The 24,308-nt window shown below is 37.9% G+C and overlaps 1 protein-coding gene across 9 annotated transcripts in view; it reads left to right on the forward strand.

Annotated features, from left to right (window-relative positions):
- Positions 1-5,101: 5,101 nt before the first annotated feature.
- Positions 5,102-24,308, forward strand: part of RANBP17 (RAN binding protein 17) — a 255,586-nt gene continuing 236,379 nt past the window's right edge. For 8 of the 9 annotated variants that reach the window (XR_012489874.1, XM_019741153.2, XM_074313890.1 and 5 more), the window contains exons 1-4: positions 5,102-5,284; positions 13,139-13,285; positions 16,700-16,790; positions 21,902-22,068. Coding sequence is in view for 8 of the 9 variants with exons in the window: in XM_019741153.2 (XP_019596712.2) it covers positions 5,267-5,284; positions 13,139-13,285; positions 16,700-16,790; positions 21,902-22,068 (423 nt within the window). In the remaining variant the exon portion in view is untranslated. The remainder of the gene's footprint in view (positions 5,285-13,138; positions 13,286-16,699; positions 16,791-21,901; positions 22,069-24,308) is intronic. The other variant, XM_074313892.1, reaches the window with a different exon arrangement.

Here is a 24,308-nt window from a genome sequence, read left to right on the forward strand (position 1 = left end):
CATAGAAATCTTATAACATAGCATTTTCCACATTTTTACGAAACCCTCCATAATTCCTATAGGATTCTGCCATATGCTGTACCACAATTTACTTAATATTTTCAGCTTTTCCCTCTTATAAATCATGCTGTAATAAATATCTTCACATATAAAACTTTTTTTCTTGCAATTTAGGTTACTTGCTTAGAATCACTTTCTAGAAGTTGGATGAAGATGAATAAACATTTTCAAGGTTCTTGATATATATTGCAAAACTGCTTTTAAGAAAGGTTATACTGCTTTATTTATCCAATAGTGTTGTATGTCCGATGACATTTTATCATGATCCTGCCTAGTGGTAACTTTAAGGAAACATATTGCTATCTTGCTTATATAAACAATACCTTAAACTACTTATTATTATGTGGAGGAACTAATATGTAAACAATATAAGGCAATATACTTAATTTTTATTTATCAAAATAGTGGCATTATTAATACATAACAGTATGCCTTTATTATTGCTAGTATGTTAAAAATATAAAATCATATAAAGAAAAAGTATGTATAGTTTTTAGGATATATGTAATTACCAAGATTGTAAAATAACTCATATCCATATCACCAGTGAGGAGAAATTTTTTTATTACTCTGGTTTCACAGTGGATATTTAAATAAATTGAATTTAAGGTTAATGACTTGACAAAATAAAAATATAATTGAAATCCACTAACATGAAATATTTTATGTAACTTGTGTTTTGGAGGGGTTTTATGTAAATCTGAATTTTTTATATGCATTCTTCTCCTGTTTCTCTTACCTACTTGCCCTTTGCTGGACTCCCCAAACTTACTGAGATATTAAGCAATCTTACCAACTGTTTTTAATAAAATTACATTTGTAAAATAAGTTAAGGAAAATGTATACTAATGTTTCCTATATATATTTTTTATATGTGCTACTAAAGTAAATGATTGATCATAGGATTGATACACTTGAAGTACTGATAAAGTGAAAATTTTAGTTGGATATTTTGAGCTTTCAGTCCCACAATTTATAAAAACATGAAACAGAAATGCCATTACTATCACAGGCTTTCAAGATTCTCCAGGATAGAGAAGACAGGAGGGGTGGGAGGAACAATGAGGAAATACCCAGCTTGACTGCAAATTTACAAACTGAAAAAGTGTAGAATAATTTACTCTGATGAAAATGGTAATTCCATTGCATTAAAAATATCATTTTCAATATGATGTTCAGAGAATGATATGAATTTATTTGATAATTAGTACTTATGTAGCACTCACTATTTGCCAGGTATTAAGTACTTCATAAATACTAACTCATTCAATTGTGACAGCAACCTGTGAGATAGGTACCATTAGTCTACATTTTACAGATGAGGAAATGAAGACACCGAGACGTTAAGTACTCGTAACCTCACCAAGCTCACCAGCCAGTGATGCAGCTGGTATCCAAAGCCAAGATGTTTGGCTTCAGTGTCTGTTTACTTAACCACTATGCTCTACTGTCTAATCTCAAATGTTACTTCTTATAAAACTTTTGAATTATAGACTTACTGTTATCCTGATCTTAGAAATAACAAATAAAAACTCAGAGATGTTAGGTGAATTTCCTAACGTACCAGAATTCCAAACGTTAATTGAATCCCCCGAAAAGATTGAAAGATCAAAGTTCCGTCTGTCTTTTTTCAGAAGACTAGCTAGCATAAAGGAAGATAATTTTGTAATTCCTAAGGGCTCTAAATGTCCCTCCTTTAATTGAGTTTTGTGATAGAAATGAATTATTTGACACCTTGGAATATCTTCTGTGCTAATTTTAATAGCTGTAATGAAACAATTTTATCTTAAATCATAATAATTGACAAAAAAGATATGGAATTGAATGTATATTTTGTTAATAGAAAATTATAGAAGGGAGAGTTAATTGAAAACAGAAATTTTAAGTGGTCACTCAAATTTAAAGGGAAAAAATAATTGGCTTCTCATTTCCAGAATTACCTGGTGAATCCACAGAATAGTCAGTTGTTGTTCTTATCACAACTTGCATTTTTGCCACAGATACTGTGGAGTGGGAAAAAAAGTCAAATGATCAAATCTCAATTAATTTTTCCTCCCGTAATGACCTAAAATTCAAATTCATACAAACGCTACTTTAAAGCAATAGCCTTAAAATGTGGTTAGGGTCTAGAAATTAGGCAAAGGCAATAGGCAGTTAAAATAACTGGGTATTGTGTGGCTGATACAATAGGGAGGTCAGAAATCAATATTGGTCCTTGGGATGTGGGAGTCAGAAATGTTGGGAAGTGGGAATCACAAATGAGATTGGACAGCAAAACTGTTCGGACATGGAAATAGAAGTTATAATACAGGAATCAAAAACTTTGGGATACAGGAGTTAAAAATGGCAGGATGAGGATATTAAATACTTTCAAGTTTAGGAATTGAGCTGTGGGAATGGGCTGCGGATGAACTATGAAAATCAAGAATGGAAGCTATAAACAGTCTGATCATAATGAAGTAGTTTATGTTGGATCAGACTTCCCACTGAAAAAACTATAAAAACAGGATATATATCTTTGGGGTGCCAAAAAATGTATACACAAGACTTGCATTCATCTTTTGTTATTGGTAAATATTGAGTATTACAATTTTAATATAGTTTTTTCCTTTCTTGAAATGTGTATACATTTTTTGGCACCTCTGTGTGTGTGTGTGTGTGTGTGTTTGTGTGTATTTATATGTGTGTGTGTATATATATTATATATAAACTATTACCTATATAACACCCATAAATAAATACTTAACAATAATTTAACATACATTATAAACTATACACACATACACACACAACAAATATATATATTTAAAAACTGCTTGAAGGCACTAGAGAACAACCAATAAAAGCAGGACTTTATTGGCTTTAGTCCCTAAGACCATGAACAGACTAAGGGTGAGATTCATATTCACCTCAGCTTTCCCCCAACTCCTAGAACATTTTCCAATTAACACAAGGGTTAACGTAGCTAAATAGACAGCAGCAATCTCAGTTGGCTAGAAGAAATGGGAGTTTGGGAGTAAAAGCAGCTGGGATTTAAGGGACAAAATTTTAAAGAGGAGGAGGCTACACAGATGTGAGACAAAATATATCTGTGTACAGATTTCCCGCAAATCATCAGTCAACTGATGTACATGCACAAATCATCAGATGTATGTGCACAAAGAAAGACTAAGAAACTCAGGAGAACAGCAGCACCGAAAGTGCTAAACAGAGATTTTAGCAGCTGTACAGTGTTGGTGAGATGAGGGTTAGCGTTCAAGCCCCACAGGTGGAGGAATCTTGGTAAACATCCTAGGCTTTTAATTGTAAATTCAGTGAGGACCTTTACTTAGGAAGTAGGGCAAAATTGAAACAAGCCTGAATTTAAAAGTCTAAAACCAAGCCTCAAAAGGATTAAGGTGATCAACTGGTATTCTATGTGCCTACAACAATTAGAAAACCTAACCCTCTTTGGAGAAAGCTGGTATCATCCAGAACATCAACATTTTTTCTTCCACACTGTCTGACATTCAATAAGAAATTATGAGCACACTTAATAAAAGAGGATTAAATAACACAAACCAGGAGAACCCACAGGTGATTCAAATTTTGGAGATATGTAGTAGCAGCTTTAAAAAATATGATTAAAACGAAGAAAACAAAGAATTTCACCAGAGCCTTGGAATCTACTTAAAGAATAGAAGGGGAGGAGTCAAATGAAAATTCTGGAACTAAAAATATTATAACTAAAATTAAGAATTCGGTAGAGGAGTTGGATAGCAGCTCAGACACAGCAGAACAGATTCTGCTGAATGAGAAACAAGTCAGTAAGAAACATTCAGATTAAAGCACATGAGATAAAAAGACAAAAAATATACAAGAGTGTAAGATACATGGAATACCCAAAAAGGTCTAACACACATGGAATTAGAGTCCCAGAAGTAGAAGAGAGAGACAAGGGGACAGAAGCAATATTTAAAGAAATACTGACAGAATTTTCAAATACCGGTTAAAAAAAACAACAAGTTTTCATATTTAAGAGGCCTTATCAATCCCAGGTAGGATAACATACGCATGCACACACACACACACACACACACACACACAAACACACAATTGCTACTTCACAAACTGCTAAAGATCAAAAAAAGAAAAATTGTAAAGTATTCAGGGTGGGAAAAGAAGACATAATATCTTCGAAGGAGCAACAATCAGACTAATGGCCAAGTTCTAAACAGAAACAATGGCAACCAGAAATCAGGGGAAAGACATTTTTTAAATGCTGGGAAAAAAATTAAAAAGCCAAAATGGCATTCTATACCCAGCAAAACTATCCTTTAGAAATGTAGGTAAAATAAAGACATTTGTATGTTAATAAAAACTGAGCAAATGTGTCACTAGCAGACCTGAAGTATTAAAGGAATTTTTCACACTCAAGTACAATGACCCCAACTGGATGTCAAACTTCAAGAAGAAAAAGAAGAACATCAGAAAGGAGTGACTTTAACCCACACTTCAACTCAAATAAATTCTCATTCCAATGAAATAATTTGGTTTAAAATATAAGTTCACATTAAATGAAATATAGACGAGAAGAGGTGAGCTAGAATTTTACAGCTTAACACCATGTCGACATTGTCAGTTTAATTTTAAGCAAAAATAAGTTTTCAAAAAAAATGAAGTTGGGCTCTGAGAGTCACAGGTCAAAGACAGCAGTTGGCACGTAGGAGTCCAGGGTTACGGCTGATTGTGTTATGGCGAGTGGGCGTTGGAGGACATGAAAACTTGTGGAGCCGTGGAAGTCGGAAGCCAATGGGCAACAACTGTGCTGCAGGGGTTAGGGGTCACGCGTCTGTGGGAGATGTAAGAGCCCGGGATCGTGGCTGACAGTTTGGTTGTGGTGGTTGTGTCACAGAACTGACGTCTGAGGTCACGATTCACCTGAGGTAACAGCGGTTGAAACGAGTGCAGAGGGCAGTTGGGATTCCTGGCCCCCAGGCCCCGCCCCTCTCGGGTCCGCCCAGCGCGCTCCGTCTCCATCGCCCCGCCCCGCACGCCAGGCCCCGCCCCGTCCAGCGCTTCGAACGCGAGGCCGCGGGGTCCGGGCGAAGAGCGAGCGAGCGAGCGGCGCAGGGACCCCGCGGGCGGCTGGGGCTTCCGCGGCGCCCGCTTCCCCTCCCTCCCCTCCAGCTCTCGGGACCGCCGGCCGGCGCCGCCTCCCGGGAAGATGGCGCTGCACTTCCAGGTCAGTGCGCTCTGCGCCGCGGGTCCTCGCTTCGCCGTCCCGGGAACCCGGTGGGACGCCGGGATCTGGAGCCTGAGGGCCGAAGACGGCGGTGGAGGCCGCGGGGCCGCTGACGAGCGCCCCGGGGACTCGGGCACTGGCCTGGGCTGCACACCCCGGGCCCGGGCCCGAGGGAGGGGGACCCGAGCCTGGGGCGGCGGGTGGAGGGGCAGAGGCCAGGCTCGAAGCTCGCCCCTCGTGGGAGGTGCGAAAGCTGAGGACCGGCGCGAAGGGCGGTTTTGGTGGCTCCCAGGCAGGTGGGAGCTCGACCCGGTCACACCAGCCTTCCCGCCGCGTCGCCAGCCCACACACAGTTGGGACTGAGCTCGAGAGGGGCCCTGGGTCCGCCGAAGCCGCGGCGGTAGCAGTTGGACTTGAATTGGCCCGAGCGGGCCGGGGCCGTGTCTGTAGGGAGTTGCGAAGCAGGGCTCCGCCGCAGCCTCATTGGAGGAGGGACGCGGGGCAGGGCGCGCGCGCGGAGCGTGGAGATGCTGAGGATGCTGCAGGAGGAAGGCGCCCGTGTTCTCGGGCTGCACCGGCATGTGCATCCACTCATTCATTCAACAAACATTTATGGAGCCCCCCCCCCCCCTTGTCTCAAGCACTGTGCAAAGTTCCGGGATAAAGGATTCCATCATTTAACCATCCCTGCCCTCACTGAATTCAAGATATTTAGAGTACATGTGAGAAATGATAGAGTTAATCACCGGATATCATGGGAATATTGAAAAGGGGCAGCCCACCGTGAGTGTGTGTGAGTGTGTGTGTAAGTGTAAGCAGTGAGGCAGAGCTGTTATGCTTCTCAGACGAGATGCTTTGAGCTCCCATCCGTCCACTTATTTTTTTGAGTCCCTAGTTTGCTGGGCATTGAAGATACAGCTCTAGCAGAACTTTACTCTCAGGGAACTTGGACTCCAGTGGGTCTTGAAAGAATTGTAGGAGTTGCCTGGGTGAAGAGGAAGGGAAGGGTGTAAAGGCAGAAGCACAGTGTGAGCCGAGGCAAAGAACTGGGGAGGAACACGGCACACTGCAGGCAGTTCTGTCTGGCTGGAGCACAGGGTTCATGTAAAAGGGAAGGGAGCGGGGATGCAGTGGATGTCAGGAGATGACCCGGGAAATTTCAGGATTTGGTGACAGTGTATCTAAGTGACACGTTCCCTTTGTGCGTTTCTTTGGGCACCCCGTGGTCAGACTCATTCCTTATTGATTATTTCAAAGGGTTTTTCTTTCCAAGCAGCCACTCTCCAGTCAGGTAATTGACAGCTTCAGGATGTTATAGATTAGGAGGTGGCGAGCCCCACACATTATCTTCTAACTCCTTGCCATTTGAAGGGTCTCCAGGTCAAAATAATGTTATTTATTATCACTTTAGTAAATATGCCCTCTGGGAAATGTTCACAGGAAGAATCTCGCAGGGAGGACCTGGGGATTGTAAATAGGTAATCAGATGTCCATCGTTCCGATGTAAATCTTGAGGGTAAATTAGAAACTATGGTGGAAATTTGGAATATTTTCAGACTTGTAAAGATGATGCATAATAAATCACCCAGTCCTGGAAGACTTCTTCATACTTAGGTAGAGTGTTGGAAAACTTAGGTGCAGATGCCAAAACTACCCATGTTGGTTTCCTAGTAATGGATTTCACAGTAACCGTGGACAGCTTAAAAGTGGAGTTGGACAAATAAAAGATCAGATAGTTTTGGGTACCAGAGAAAAGCTCCAAAACTTTGCAGTTTGAATTCTTCTCAGCCTATAGGCTCGTATTGTTACCCAGTTAAAGAGCATTTATTAAGAATAATAACTGGTACCCAATGTTTTGAATTTTCGTATGCTCATCGTAGATTTTTAGCCCCACAACTAACTTGAGAAGTGTTTATATTTGTATGCATTTTATTCCTGAAGACACTGAGTCTTAGCACAATTGTGACTTGCCCAAGGCTGTAGGGTTAGAGTGGGTCTAATAACTCATAATTTCATGTTCTTTCATACCCATATCATGCTGTCACCTGTTCAACAGTGTAACTAGTCAAAAATTATGCCATTACGGTGATGAGTAAGGAAGTGGGTCTGTATAAGGTGAGGCTAGGGCACTTCTCCACAATCCTTTTCACATCATGACATGCAGAAAAAATGGTAATTGCATAGCTCATAGACAAACTGCCCACAGTCTAAAGCCTGGCTGCCCTGAGGGCAGGGGGATCAATATCTCAGGCATACCTATAACCCATTTAAGGCACTGCATTTGGTCAGGAAGCTGTGAGTTCAGGTACTGTGTCCCAAAGCGAGTAATGGATCTGGGTTATCTGAGAGGAGACAGTCCAGATTGGGGGTAAGGGACAGAGTGAGGAAAGTTAGAGTTGGGAACAAGTTAGATGTAGGCACTTAAGATAGAACACAGGGACCTTGATGAGAAGCTAGATAACATTAGGCAAAATTTAGGGGACCTAGTTGGTTGATCTGTTTTGCTCACAGGTTGTTCCAAAACCGCGGACGATAGCCATGCTTCTTACTACCTGTACCCAGCCAGGCTACCTGATCTGGATGTGATTGTGAACTGTTATATTTGAATGTGATGGTGACATGATGACAAAGGGGTTTAGGAATGATCATCCTGGCAGTATGGACTTGAATGGGAGAAACTATAGAGAGAAGACCAGTATGGTGTTTTATAATTATCAGTAGCAGAGATCATTTACAGTTTATTGTGGATCTGCTGTGTACCGGGCACCGGTTTAAGCTTTCACTCATATTTTCTATCTTAGTCTTAATTATTTTGGAAAGTGGGTATTATTTCAAAATCATATTTTTCAATTTCAGCAGTGAGTTTTAGAAAGGTTAAATAGTTTGCTTGAGGTTACTTAATAAGTAAGTGGCAGAGTCCAAAGCCTCTACTCTGATTCCCAAAGAAGCCAAGGAAGAACCCAGGGCACTAGAGACCACACTTAGAAAAGATTGTTCTATTGCTGTACAGTCTGTGAATATCATGTACAGGTGTTAAGTCTGAGTCTTTACTTAAAAAAGAATTGATAGGACTTTATGACATATTAGGTATGTACCTGGAATTAACCAAACTCGAGGCCTGAGGGCACAGTTTGCAAAACTGCTCTCGCTTTCTGACATCGGTTGCATGTTTGAAGTTTCCCAAAACCACCCTCAGGTTTGATAGTTTGTCAGGACTCACAGAACTCACTGAATGCGGTCATGCTCGTGCTTGCGATTTATCACCAGGAAAGTACACAGCTTAAAATTGATTAAGAGAGGCATAGGGCAGAGTCGGAGGGTTCCAAAACAAAGCTTTTATTGTCTTCAGGACACGTTACTCTCCCAGTGTATATGTGTGACAATATGTACTGAGTATTGCAAATCAGGGACGCTCCCCCTAGCTTTGAGTTCTGGAGTTGTTATAGATTGATTGATTGCACATGTGATTGATCTCTTTCGGTCAACTGATAACTCTGTGATCCAGACTCTCCACCCTAAAACATATGGTTGGTCTTTCAGGTGTGGCCAGCCCCCAACAATGGGGGTATCCCTTCACCCCCAACCTGAATAAAAACACTCCTATCAGGTATGACATGGATTATCTCCCAAAATCTGAGGGCAAAGACCAGACTTTTCTTTGTGCAGGTCAAACTCTTTAATTGTACAGGAAGGACTAAGGAGAAGGAGAGCCAAAGAGAACATCCAGATTGTCAATCTAGATACTGATCTAGACCTCTGAAAGCACCAAAAGAAAACAAAGGGACATTTGAGGTGGAAATCCGTGGGAAATAAGTTTGACTCATTTTCTGACAGTTGGGGGTTGTTTTCAACCTCTTCCTGCATTTCCCAGAGGAAAGTCCGCACTAGAGCATCACCTGCAGGTAGGTGATAACTGAAGGAAGGGGTGGTAGGATGGCAGGGTGGCGAGGGGACACCATGGACGTGGGGCCTATAGACTTGTGTTTCGCTCAGAATTGACCATTTACTCTGTCTGATCTTGAGCAACTTATTTGTACGAGTATGTTTGATCTCTCAGCCCGTTTGTCTGTAAAACAGGGTTCATGTACAAGGGAAGGCTGTGCTAAAAATACTTTACAGGAGTCTACTTTTCAAAATTGGTTTAAAAATAAAAGATGGAAATACTTTTGTAAACTCTGAAGTACTAAGATACTATCCGATTCATCGTAGAAGGAAGCGTTCCCAAAGACCTAGGAATAAGCCTTCGGGTATGCTCAGGAAAAGGTGGTAAAGGGAGGAAGAAGCAAAAGTTTGGGGGAAATGAACAACTTCAAGATAAAGGCATTTTTCTATTAATGATAATTAAGAAGCTTCATTCCAAACGGCAGGAAAGATATAGAGAAGTAATTGAAAAGAATTTTAAGTTGAATTGAGGTGGGATTATTGTGGTTCATTGATTTGTTTTTTATGAAAAGGGGACATTTTCCCCCTAGAACAAAAACCTTCATTTTTTTTAGCTTTATTGAAGTATAATTGACAAATAATAAACTGTACATCTTTAAACTGTGCAGTTGGGTAAGTTGTGACATATGTATATTCCTGTGAAACCATCACTGAAATCAAGATAATGAACATATCCATCCCCCAAAGTTCCCTTCTGCTCCTTTGTAATCCCTCCTTGCTGCTTCCCCATCCTGTTCCCCAGCTCTCCTCCCTCCCCAGCCAGAAACCACTGAGCTGCTCTCTGTCACTGTAGACCCATACAACGTAAGTCTTTTTGCCTGGCCTCTTTTACTCATCATTTACCTGTTGATAGATACAGGTATATGTGTGGGAATTACTGTACAGAAAGAAGTCACATCATTTACAGGTTAATTGTATGTCAATTGGAAAGGCCAGAAATAAGGACAGAATAACTTGGAAGCTCTTTCTTTAAACTGTAAGCAGGATTATGTCATTGTCTCCGAGGTTGTGGAAGTCATTTTTATTTGATAGATACCCAATAAGAGTTAGGTGATGTCCAATTCTACTTGTTCTAACCTATTATTTTTATGGGCTTCTGAGGTTGTTAATAAGCCATGCAGAAGCTTTAATAACTCAAGCCTGATTTGTCAACAAATCAAGAAGGGAGCCATTTCTCTGAGGCATTCTCACGTTAACCGTATTCTCTTCCATCAGTGTATAAAACTAAGGTGCGAATTTATCAATTCACTGTGAAAAAAATAAAGTCTCTCTTTATAGACAGATTCTTGGGAGAGTCAAATGCTAATCAGAAGATTACTTGGTCAGTCAGTAATCACCACATTGTGAGTTTAACTGTTTTAAATGTTTAGATAATGCTTTTCCACCAGGGTAAGGATCTTTGTGTATGTATCCTTTTCTCTAAAAAGATTTAATGTGCCAGGCATCTGTTTAATTGTAATAATTACAATGAAAGAATGACTTGATTTTTACCTCTTTGTTTCAATCTTTTGGAAGAGAAAGTTCAAAAACCTTTCCCTGTTTATCTTGTACTGCCTTTCAGTTGTTAATAATTTGAAATACCTTAGGGGGAAAAAGGGTAATTGGTAACATTTTAGATTTAAACAGATACTATTCAAATGTACTCCAGACTTGTTCTGTGTCAAGGAAAAGCAGACAAAATAATTTTCCAGAATTTTTCCAAATAGATTTACTTAGGTACCATCGATTAATTAATAGTATTATTTGTATTTGTTTCCTAAGGCTTTTGTAACAAATCCACAAATTGAGTGGGTTAAAACAACAGAATTTATTCTCTTAACACTTATGGAGGCCAGAAATCTGAAACTAATGTGCCAACAGGGTTGGTTCCTTCTGGAGGCCTTGAGGGAGAAAGTTTTCCGTGCCTTTCTCCTAGTTTCGGATGGCTGCTGCAATCCTTGTGTTCCCTGGCTTGTAGATATTAATACATCACTCCAGTCTCTGCCTCCTCCTTTGTATACATCTGCATCTCAAACGTCCGTCTCCTTTCTCTTATGCCTCATTGGATTTAGGGCCCATCCTGAATCCAGGATGATCTTATCCTGAGATCTTTCATTTAAGGATTTGCAAAGACCCAAGTTCCAAATAATGTCACATTCAGAGGTACTGGGTGTTAGGACTTGGACATATTTTTTAGGGGGATATAATTCCATTCATTATGATATTATTAGGTAATATTAATTAATAATAAACAACTAGCCTTTATAGTGTACACTGTGTGCCAGAAGTTATGTGGCCCTGACTCGTTTAATCTTCCAAACCTATGAGATAGACACTATTATTAATCTCACTTTTTTGCTGCCTTTTATTTTTAAACAGTTAGGTCTTATTACTATTTCTGGCCTAGTTCTTTTTGTACTCAAAGTCTACTTCTTCACAGACTCTTAGATCTAGCTGAATGCAGCAGAATCAGTTTATCATTAACTTATTTTGGGTATTATCAGTTCTAAAATTCAGCCCTTCAAATTTATTGGGTGAAAGAAGACTTCTGAGCTCTATCGTGATTTAGGAGAGGGAAAAAGGTAGCTCTTCTCATTTTTATATTTCTTACCCTTGGAGAAAATACGGGAATTCATATATTTTCATGAGATTTTCTATGTATTTTAATATTATGAATAGTATATAGTAGTACTTGGAGGACTTGTTGGGCCAATTCCGGGGTGTGTGGTAGGGAGGATATTTAATTCTGGATAGGGACGTGGAAAATGCCATAAAGGAGCTAAGGAGAGAGAAGTGAGAAGAATAAAGGGAGCTAGAGGAGGTCTCATTTCATTGTTTCTTGTGTATTCCTATTAAGCAAAGGTATAGATGCATTTGAGAGAATGTTTGGACTAGTGTAGTTGTAAGGCTGCCACATAAAAATTCAGGCCAGAAAGGATGAAAAATAACATTTCTTTACGAATACCCCAGTACCTTCATATGCCCAACTGACATTGATCTCTGTGCCTTTTTTTTTTTTTTTCCCTCTAAAAAATAATTCTCTAATTCAAGTTCAAAACGAAGTAGTTTGTTTTAGTAAGATGCCTTGAACAAAAAAAATGTTTTTGGCCGGAGGAGTGCTGAACTCATTTTTAATTTTTTGTTTTCAGATTGTATTCATGTGGCCTGTATCTTCAGTTGAGATTATATTTATAAACAGAATGAATTCTTCTTTGTGCCCATAAAATAGGAGCCAGCGACATGATAACTAGTTACTACACTGCTAGCAATAGCATGGGGCAAGTCATAGTTCCTGAAAATCATGACAGAGTTCATTTGCCAGCAGCACTATGAGTCATTAGTTCAGAAGTCCCAAATCAGCATATATTTATAATTTTCTTTCTTATAGATGGAACCATTGCAGTTCTTAGAATTTGAGAAAGAATGTAAATTGGCATAGTTCCTGCAGCTTATGCCTGATAACCACTCCCCCTCCGTCTCTGTAGCTTCGTTGGTGTCTCCTCCTTGCTGTCCAATCACACTGACTTTTTAATGCCTTGAAATGATTAAGCTCTGCTCTGGGCCCTGGTAAATGCTATTTCTTGGCCTGGACTGCCGTCTAGTCTTTCTTCATCTGGCTCACCTTTCAGGTCAGCATAAATGTTATTCCTTCAGGGAAGCCTTTTCTAACTCCTTGGATTAGGCAAGTCTTCCTCTTTCTATACTCTTACTTTTCCATCACAGAACCATCAATTTATGATGAAATAACTTGGAGGTAGGAGGAAGGCCTGTTTTGTTCACCACTGTGACCCCTCTTAAATAGTGATAGCTCAATAAGCATTTATTGAATTAATGAATCCAGGCATGATATTTGTATCCCGTTTCCTGTGATTAATATATTTACCTTATTTTTTTCCACTCGAGTAAAAATGGTAATTTTTTTTTCTTCTCAAGAGTTTGGCTGAACTGGAAGTGTTATGTACTCATCTCTACATAGGGACTGATCTTACACAAAGAATCGAGGCTGAGAAAGCCCTCCTGGAACTTATTGACAGCCCAGAATGTCTCAGCAAGTGTCAACTTCTGCTAGAACAAGGAACAGTAAGTATTTGATCACAGCGATTCCCCATGAACGATCAGTACATAAATCTCATTCTTAATGAACTCATGTAGGTTAGCAACGATGACTGACAGGTATTACCACATGTCTTTTTACTGTCGTTTTCTTCACTGTCAAAGAGATTAATCAGAGAAAGAATTGGAAAACAAACTTAGAGAAGTGCCCAGGAGGTGAAAATAGGCATGAAGTGAAAGTGTTGCTTGATTCTTCTTGGCCCCTCTTTGTGTATCATATCAGTGGGCAAAATTTATATTTTTAGAAAGTTGACTGACAGCTTAAAAAAAAAAATCTAAGGTTGGAGAGGCAGGTTGTAATCAACTGTGAAACATGAAGGAATGATTCAGAGGAATGCTGACTCCCTTGTGCCTGCCTCCCTTCTAGATTCTCATGAATGGCTATTCTTCCAGCAGTTATTTAGCACATGCTTAAATGTAAAACCAGATGCTGTGCTACCTCCTTTCTTACGTTGGTGCATTAAAGTAATCATACTTTAGTTGGGGAGATATAGATGCACAAATGAAGAACTCTGAAATGATATAGTAAGCCATCCAATAAGAGACTGTATGGTCTAGACCAGAGGTTGGCAAACTTTTTCTATAAAGTGCTAGATTGTAAATATTTTAGACTTTGTGCGCCCAGAGGCAAAATCAAGGATATTTTGTAAGTACATCTATAAGAAGAGACAAAAACAAATTTCCACAGTTTTATTGATGAAATTTGAAATATAAAAATTGAGTACAGTTGTTTTGTTTTTGTTTTTTAACACAGGTCTAGTAATGAAAACAATGGAATTATTTGGGGGGAATAACATTTTGCTTAATTGGGTTCAATATTGATTGCAAATATTCATATGATAATACTGATCTGTAATGAGATTTTACATATTTCATCTTGGGAAAACGTCTTTTCACACAGATGGGTACTGCCAAATAGATCAGTACTTGAGCATATGATTTTAATTAAGCATATTCATCACTTAGAAGGCATTTATAGAATTCTATTAAAACTTTTCTTGATATTTGCCTTTTAGAATGTCAATACATTGCAGATTAATCACTTCCAATTGAAGGTTAGGTGGAAGCTCCTCAATTGCTCAATTAAATGGATTTTAAAATATAGGAATTTCTTTTGCACTGCATCAAAGTCTGAAAAATGATGCTGGAACTGTAGTTTGAGCTCAGAAAATATACTCAGGGATAGAGATCTTGCTACTTGTTTTAACTTTTGGCGATGTGGAAGTGTATAAAGCATCTTGGTACTACTTGTGATTCAAAAAGTGTCAGTTGTTATTGAAATGACTTTACTGCATTATAACTTTTGTAAGTACTGAGCACTGTTTGCCTTTTAGGCAATTTTATATCTTTAGGTTGAATTCATTAAGAGACATTATCAAGTTTGCAGCAAAAGCCAATTCCCAAAGCCATTTAGTATTCAACAATAGTGGTTTAGAATGGTTCTTCTCATTCATAAAAATTTCAGTCTCAGCCCTGAGCTAAAAAAAAATTGCAGTGAAACTTTACCACTGGTAAGCTATTGAACTAACTGTGTGGTAGGGCAAATCAGCGTTTTCCGCTTCTATTTCTGACAGACATTTACAGATCTGGAGATAAACTCGTGAAAGTGAGTTGAAGTCCACGCTTAACACCACCGATTCATCCACATTGATAGATTCAAATATTTATGACAGCCCTTTTCTACTCCGCATATATTTACCACCACTTGTGACACACCTTAGCAGATACTACTTGAGGTTGTACAGAATTAATGTTTTCTCAACTTCTTTAAAAATATTCTGGCCTGTAATTTCACACAGACTCTTCATAGTAGTTAACTCTTTAGTCTCTTCAGACTTAGCACTGATTTCTGGAATAAACAGATAGTGTCAGTAACAGTGTGAACAGTATTAGTAACGTCTGTCAACTTATCAAGAACTAGGAAGAACCTCAAATCAGTTGCCTTGTTTAAAATCCACTTTTGATGTTGCTCAGATGTCTTCAGTTATTTGAGCAGTGTTCCCACAGGAAGGCCAGTCATCTGAAGTTTATTTTTCCTGCACATATAACTTCGGCTATGACAATAAAACAGTGGTGATTTAATGAACTATCCATTGGTAAGTGGCTTTCCTTGCTTGGCTAACAAAACAAGCCACTTCGAAAATTAACTTTGATTGCAGTTTATTTTATTTTCTATTTTTGTGAAGAAATTCTTCTGTGATAAGATAACTGTTTTAAATTTTCTACTTTTTCTGATTGTTAATTTCCTGTGAATTAGGAATATTGATTGACATGAGTGCTTAGTCTGATATTGTCAGCAATATTATATTGTATTCTTTTAGGGCAGCTATAATGTCATTGCATAAAAAGCACATTGCTTTGCTATCTAATTCAGTAACAAAATAATCCATATTCCACTGTACCATAAAAGTGAGACTTTGAAGTCCACTTTTATCTTTTCTTATTTTGACACGATGGGTACGCACTGGGAATAAGAAAAGGTTCATGTTATGTCATGGTGATCCCCATGGCGCTCTTGGCACTGTGGGCTGATAACTGCATCACGGTGCTGAGCAGCGGTAGGAGGCATTGAGCCATATACGTCCGTCTGAACTATTCAACTCCACTGTCATAACGTGAAAGCAGCCCTAGACAATATGTAAATGAGTGAGTATGACTCTGTTCTCACAAACTTTATTTATGGACACTGAAATTTGGATTTCATATATTTTTCACATGTCATGAAGTATTGTTTTGATCTTTTTCCCCAATGTTTAAAACAGTCAACATCTTTCATAGCGCATGGCCTTTCAGAAACAGGCAGGATTTGGTCCATGGGTCTTAGTTTGCTGACCTCTGGTCTAGAGAAAAAAAGAAAGGAGTATCTTTACAAGAAATTGCTGAGGGTGTAGTGAATAGTAAACTGAATTTTGAAGGATTGAATACACTATTAAGACAACTGGTAGCCAGAGAAAACACAGTCAAACATGGATCTGAAGGAGTGGGGAGGTCCGTGGGAAAGACAGTGACAGGAACTGAGAGAAGGCCGTTGTGGTCAGAGGACAGAGAAGAGTGGAAGCAGAGGAATGTGAAGAGATAGTCAGAGGCCAGAACGTGCAGGACTGTGTAGACATGGTAAGAGTGTTTATTTGAACTTGCTCATAATCTTTTTTCTCTCGATTGCTTGCTATTGTTTGAAGAGGCTGCCTACACTTTCCTTGACTGTTGAACTGTTATGAGGGAGTGTGTGTGTGTGTGTGTGATTTTTATCCATTATAAATTTACCAGTTTGGAAAACCAGTAAAGTTCCCTTTATTGCTTAGGAAAAGTTCCTATCATAGTGTTTTAATTACTTTAAATTCATTTGTGATGATAATAAATAAAACTTATTATTCTTTGCAGACATCCTATGCTCAGCTCCTTGCAGCAACATGTCTTTCAAAACTTGTTAGCCGAGTCAGTCCTTTGCCAGTTGAACAGAGGATAGATATCAGTAAGTGATTTATTATGCTTTTATCAAATTGTATTTTAAAAACAAATTTTCCCTTTCCAATATGCTAAACTGTTAATAGGCATGCAAGTGACTTGATTCTGTCATTTTTAAAGATGCGTGGTCATATCTCCTTTACCCACCTAGGGATGAACAGTGATGTGTTCTACAGCAGTGTGTCACCAAAAAGCACTTGTTTAGATAGCATTTTATTGTGTGTACTATTAACTAAGATTTGTACTTTCTCATTTTATCCGCCGAACGTATAAGGTAGACACTATCGTTATCCTCCTTTTATACAGGAGGAAATTAGATCTGATAGGCTCTGTAACATGCCCAAGATCACCCAGCTGGGAAGTGGAGCTGTGATTTAAACCCACACAGTCTTTGGAGTCCAGGCTCTTTGCCATTGTCTCAAGTTCATATATGAGAGTAAAAAAGTCAATTCTCCAGTATTTCTCAGGCTGCTGTAACAAAATTATCCGAGCTGCATGTAAAATCAGCAGATTCCTACGTATTAGGAAGATACTGTGTGTATGGGTGAAGCGTGCTGAAACCACGTGTGGTTGGAAAGCTGATTCTACAAAGTAGCAATATATTTTTCAGAAGTAATGCAGTTTAAGTTTGTGTGTGTGAGTGTGTGAAAGTTTGCTTTTCATATGAACAGAGCTCTGATAGTTAAGGTATGGGATTTGTTTTTTTGTTACCTTTTTTTGTATTAGAAAGAGACTATTGACTAATTTCTGCTTTCCAGTCTCAAAGTTCACATGATTCATATTTGTGTATCAGAAAAATTAAAATGTGTGTGATGGGTCTTTCAGCTCAGTGTTTGAATGGTCAGCTCACACAGTGATGTGTCATTTGCCTCATATGTTTGACTGACGTTTCCCTCAGCACCCGCAGTCAGAATCACTCCTAGAGGAGGCTTTATCTATGCACTCGTGGACTTGTGTGTTTAAGAAAACAAAGGAGACAGTTACAGTTTCAAAAATAAGTATTCAAACATTTTAAACCTAAATCATAAGACACTGTGATTTTGTTTATTTGACTAACTTTTATACAGAGTAACTTTTTAGAGCAGTTTTAGGTTCACAGCAAACTGAGCAAAAAATACAGGGTTCCCATAGACCTCTTGCCCCGACACGTATATCTAGCCTCCCCCATTATTAGCATTCTGCACCAGAGTGCTGCAGTTTTTATGGTTGACAAACCTATATTGACACATCATTATTACCCAAAGTCCATAGTTTATGTTAAGGTTCCTTGGTATTGTGTATTCTGTGGGTTTGGATAAATGTATAATGTCATATATCCATATTATAATATTATACAGAACAGTTTCACTGCCCTAAAAATCCTCTGCGTTCTACTCATTCACCCCTTGCTCCCCTCTAACCCCAGCAACCACTGATCTTTTTACTGTGTCCACATTTTTCCCTTTTCCAGAATGTCATGTAGTTGGAATTGTACAATGTGGAACCTTTTCAGATTGGCTTCTTTTACTTAGTAATACACATTTAAGGTTCCTTCATGTCTTTTCATGGCTTGGCAGCTAATTTTATTTTTTTTAGCACTGAGTGATATGCCACTGTTTGAATATAGCACAGTTTATCCATTCACCTGCTGAAGAATATCTTCATTGCTTTTAAGTTTTGTCAATAATCGGTAAAACTGCAATAAAGCAAGTTCTTGTGTGGACATGTTCCCAACTCATTTGGGTAAATATCAAGGAGAGTGATTGTGGATCACGTGGTAAGAGTATGTTTACATTTGTGATAAATTGCCATACTGTCTTCCAGAGTGGCTGTACCATTTTGCATTCTCACCAGCAATGAATGAGAGTTTCCATTGCTCCACATCCTTGCCAGCATTTGGTGTTTTCAGTGTTTTGGATTTTGGCCATTTTAATAGGTGTGTGGCAGTAGGTAGTATCTTATTGTTCTTTTAATTTACAGTTCCCTAATGACATATGGTGTTCGACATCTTTTCACATGCTTATCTGCCATCTATACATTTTCTTTGATGAGGTGTCTGTTTAGGTCTTTTGCCAATTTTTAAATCAGGTTGTTAATTTTCTTATTGTTGAGTTTTAAGGGTTTTTGTATATTTTAGATAACAGTTCTTTATCAGATAAGCCTTTTGCAAAGATATTCTCCAGTCTGTGGCTTGTCTTCTCATTCTCTTGATGTCTCTTAAAGAGCAGAAGTTTTTCATTTTAATGAAGTCCAGCTTATCCGATCATGCCTTTGTGTGTAAAAAGTCATTGCCAAACCCAGGTCATCTAGGTTTTTTCCCTATGTTATCTCCTAGGAGTTTTGCATTTTATTTTTAGATCTGGGATCCATTTTGAGGTTATTTTTGTGAAGAGTGTAAGGCTTGTGTCTAGATTCGTTTTTTTGCATGTGGGTGTCCATTTGTTCTGGCACCATTTGTTTAAAAGACTGTCTTTATTCTGTTTTATTGCCTTTGTTCCTCTGTCAAAGATCAGTTGATTCTATTTATGTGGGTCGATTTCTGGGCTCTATTATGTACTACTGATCTGTTCTTTCACCAGTACCACACTGCTTTGATTCCTGTAGCTTTCTAATAAGTCTTGAAGTTGGGTAGTGTCTGACCTCCAACTTTGTTTTTCTCCTTCAGTGTTCTTTTGGCTATTCTGGGTCTTTTGCCTCTGTATGTAAACTTTAGAATCTGTTAATATCCACAAAGTGACTTGCTGGGATTTTAATTAGGATTACATTGAATCTGTAGATCAATTTGGGAAGAACTGACATCTTGATAATATTGAGACTTTCTATCTAGGAACGTGGAATATTTCCCTATTTATTTAGTTTTTCCTTGGTTTTTCGTAGATGTTCTTTATCAGGTTGAAGAAGTTCCCTTGTTTTCCTAGTTTGCTGAGAGTTTTTATCATGAAGGGGTGTTGGATATTTTTTTTAAGTGCTTTTGTCACATCTAATGACCATGTGATTTTTCTTCTTTAGCCTATTGATGTGATGGATTACATTAATGGATTTTCAAATGTTGAACCACCCTTGCACACCTATTTCGTGACACCTCTCTCAAAGACATTTTAGTGCCAGCATACTTGCAGCCGCATAGGTATTTGCTGGGAAGCACTTTTAATTTCTAACATGCTTCATAAATGCTAAATTTTGTTGTTACTGTCATACAGGCATTAACACTCAAAAAGCCTCTAGTATATAGCTTTCCATCTTTCTATTAACTTTTGTCTGCGAGTTTTCCAGCTGATTTATTTCATTCTCCCATGTGTCTTTCTGAACATTTTGTTTTCTTCTTGCTGTGGCTCTTCCCTTTGTGTGGGGCTGGTGATGATGAGATTGCTGTTGTTTTTCTTGATCATTATCATTGGTGCTTACTAAACTGGAACAATATTTAAGTCATGCAAAAGATAACATGAGAATATTTTATGTAAAACATTCAACTAAAATGACAGAAATATAATCTATTAAACTTTTCTCTGTCTTCGATAATAAACTTATTAGCCAGTACCTTTGTTCAGGTCTTCTGGGAAGGTGTGCTTACTGGCAAACTTAAATGTGAAACTTGATTTGGTCTTCTGTTTGGTGGTTTTATTATTTTGAGATCCTCCTCCTAGTGGTTACCACTACCCACATATGGATTCCCTGCATCCCCTCCAGGTTAAAAAATTCAAAATATTAAAAATAAAAATTATTGAAGTAAATAAACTAGATTTTCTTTTATGTTTGGGAAGCAGAATCATCTTAAGTTTTGTTATTAAAATACAAGATTACATGTAATGAAGCTTAGGAGAACCATATTGCTATAATCCATAGGCGTAACCTCTTTCAGATTTATCTTAATGCGAGGAAAATCTGTGCTTTAAAAAAAAAACGTATTTTATTTTATTTGTATAACTATATAATTTTAATATTAATATAAACTATGGTTGAAAGATGCAAGTCATAAGAACTATTTTTTTTCATGTGAAGAATCTCACTAACTGTTGAAAGTGTTCTTGGATTTTGAACTTGTTTCCATTAAAGCTATTTTTGGTTAAATATTGAGGTGTTTATCTTTTCTTTACTCATTTTCCACATGACATGCTGGCCTTTGCAAAGGACCAGAGTAGAAATGGAATCTTTTCCTTTTAAAAAAAGTTATTCTTGTATTTTTCTGATAAACTTTGTGGCATAATTGTCACCTGACCTCAATTACGTAGTCCACTGGGAAGCTCATAATTGAACTTGCTTCCCACTTTGAATGATTTTGGTTTGTTTACTTTATTCCAAGCTTTACTTTACTCGTCCTATTTGTACTTTCTTTTGCTTATATACTTACTTTTATCATACTGCACTATTTGTATTTTTAATGCCACTTCAACAGGATAGTGTACAGTTAGTTTTGCTATAACATGACATATGCATCCCTAAAAGTGAATGTGCTATTCAGTGTTACGTATAAAACCACAGGATTTATGAGAGAAATGGGATTTATGGAAATAAAATTCAAACACTGTCAGTGACACATTAAAAAAAAGATAGAAATCTAACGAAAGGTGTAGTAAGAATTTTAGACGTTAAATGGTTAAGAAATTCATAAATAGTAGAATAAATATGGCATTTTATCTTGAATAAGACCTGAAGTTTGCCTGTAGAAGTGACTTCAGAACGGTAGCATGTGTGGTTATTATGAGGTGGTAGAAGGAAGGTGACCTGAAATAGGATGAGAAATGACACCGCCAGATACACACGGGGGAGGCTGACGACACAGGAGGCGAACTGAGAGCTTGAGATGTTTGAGGCGTGTGCACTTGGTGTGTGGCTGGGGTCACTGGCCTGGTTGCCATTTTCTGTATTCTCTTAGCATTTTTTTCCTACAAGAAATCATGCAAAAACAAAAGTGACATTTGCGTTATACTCAAATCAGCCCCAAATTGATCGATTAAGTTGGAACAGATTTGCTTTTTCAAATATGTCTTATAGCAAAACTGACTATATAAGTAAGTACACATCTTAAAGAAAGGGGTTAACTTTTTAAAATCAAAGAATGTGTCATCACCCCCTGTTTTTCTTCACATGATTCACATGTTAACTGGAAAGTTCAAATGATCGCAGAATGTTTTCTTACAGGGAACTACATTCTTAATTATGTGGCCTCACAACCCAAGCTGGCTCCTTTTGTCATCCAAGCTCTAATTCAAGTCATTGCTAAAATCACTAAGTTGGGGTGGTTTGAGGTTCAGAAAGACCAGTTTGTCTTCAGAGAAATTATTGCTGATGTGAAGAAGTTTCTTCAGGTAAGAAGGCACCATTACATTATTGGAATACTACTAGTTGCTTTTTTGGGTTTAGAAAACTGCTTTTCTTAGAGCTGTTTGTTTTGTGGCTACCAGTACCATATTATTTATGATTTATTATTAATCCTCTGGGTCCTTTATTTTTTATTGCCATTAAATGAGGATCATGTCATTATATAACTTCCAGACTAGAGGAATGCAAATTATGTGTTCTGATTTCAAAAATATGTTTTCTGTCATTTCTAACGTGTGTCTATGTACTGTATATATACAAAATATTTATGTAATGTTTTCACGTAGTATTATCCAAAGCTCATTAGATCTCTGCGAAGTGGATTTCATTTTGTAAATGAGAAAACTGAGGCATAGTAACGTTAAGTAATTTTCATGAAGTTGCACAGTGACCTAGTAAAGCATAGAGCTAGCAAGCATTTCAACAAATTTTTTAACTTAAGGTGTGTGTGTGTGTGTGTGTGTGTGTGTGTGTATATATATATATATATATATATATATATATATACACTTAAGTTTTATATTATACCACATTGACTGTTAGTTTCTAAAGAATGTTTTCAACCTCAAGTTACAGTATATACTCGTTTAACTTACATAAATTCAAGTATTTGGACTGCAAAACAGAGAAAAACAGCAAGAGGACACTAATTGAATTTGTGCCATGCATCCACCTGCCAGTCCACGCAGTATTATGTGTCCTTAAGGGGGATATGGGAAACTTCCATCTGCCATTTCCTGTTCCTGTGTGCCTCTTCGGGTGACCACCATGCTCTGATCAGTATGATTCAGATGTTTAAAGATACATATTTTTTCATACAAACATCACCCCGACTTGCAAGAAACATACTTTAGCTGGTGCTTTGCTGAAGTAGCAGTGATCTGTTCCAGTTCTCAAGGAAAAACTGGCAGTTTGGATTAATTGAGAGATGGTTTGGTAGGTCTGGTTTATTGGCAATTAGAGGCAATTTAGACTTTCTGAGATTTTCTTATACTGTAACTTAAAAATTTAATCCCTGTGTAAGATATAACTCAATCATATAGTGGAACATTGGAGACCTCAGAAAATGAAATACTAGTCTATGCTGCTTCTCTTTGATTCATATTGTAAAACCGTGGTTAACAAATACAGCAGTTTCTTAAGTAACAGTGTTTTGTTATAATGGTAATGGGCTGCTGTAGGAATGTAACTCTTGTTCATACCAATGAGTATATGGTAAAATTGATTTTGATATAAGTCATTTCTCCTAAAGTCGCAGAACCTGCTGAGATTGTTAAGGGAGGCCTTACTGTATTTGGTCATCGAAAACTTAGCGGGAATGAGTGTGTTTGTAGCCCTGAGAAGATCTGCCCTGCGGCAGAGGGATAGTTTATTCAGAGACAGATGAGTTTCTCAGTTACCTTTGTACTTGTAATTATAGCAAACACAACAGCACTCCTCTCATAATTTACTCAAATTGCACACAGCTCATCAAGAATCATTAGCATAGACAGGAATAGGCTTCAAAGTTTTGTTTTTTTGAGTCAAGGTTGAAGACTCAATGGAATTAAATCATTGTTGCTGGCTAATATTTTCAAGCTTCTTTTTCAGTGGCAGGTAAGTTGAGCTTAAGTTGGGCCCTAGTGTACTTTTGTCAGTTTTAGAAGACCAGAAGAAACAGAAAATGTTTTATCTTCAATGTTTATTATAGCATCACAAAAAAAGCACTTGTTTTCTGGGTATATGACATAACCTAACCTTGATTCATGAGAAAGACAATAGACTTTAATGTGCTAATACTCTAAAATAGTACTGTATCGTTCCTTTGGGTATTAGCAGCTTCTGTGAAGTTTGTACTAAAAATTATTTCAAGTTTGTTAAATCTTTAATAGCCTGAAGTTTTGTACATTTTCTTTTCTATGTTATTGCAGCCTTATTGCTGCCACACTCCAGACATTTATGTGCCTCCTTTCCACATACATACTCAGGAGAACCTACCATTGTCTAGGGCAGTGCTATTCCAATTGCTGGTCCACAGTGAAATAAGGAGTTTATGTCAGAATATAAACACATTTGGTGCTTCCTTTATCCGTAAAGATTTGCTATGGAAAAGAAAAATGCCGGCTGAATTTAACTGTGTCCTTCGTGACTTAGCTGTTTTATATTCTGGTGCGCAAACATTTATCTCGTCGTGGACCGGCACCAAACCATTCTTGGATTAGAACTGAGTTTGCAGCCTGTCGGCAGA

The sequence above is a fragment of the Rhinolophus sinicus genome, linkage group LG10 (genome assembly GCF_036562045.2).
Source record: "Rhinolophus sinicus isolate RSC01 linkage group LG10, ASM3656204v1, whole genome shotgun sequence".
NCBI lineage: Eukaryota > Metazoa > Chordata > Mammalia > Chiroptera > Rhinolophidae > Rhinolophus > Rhinolophus sinicus.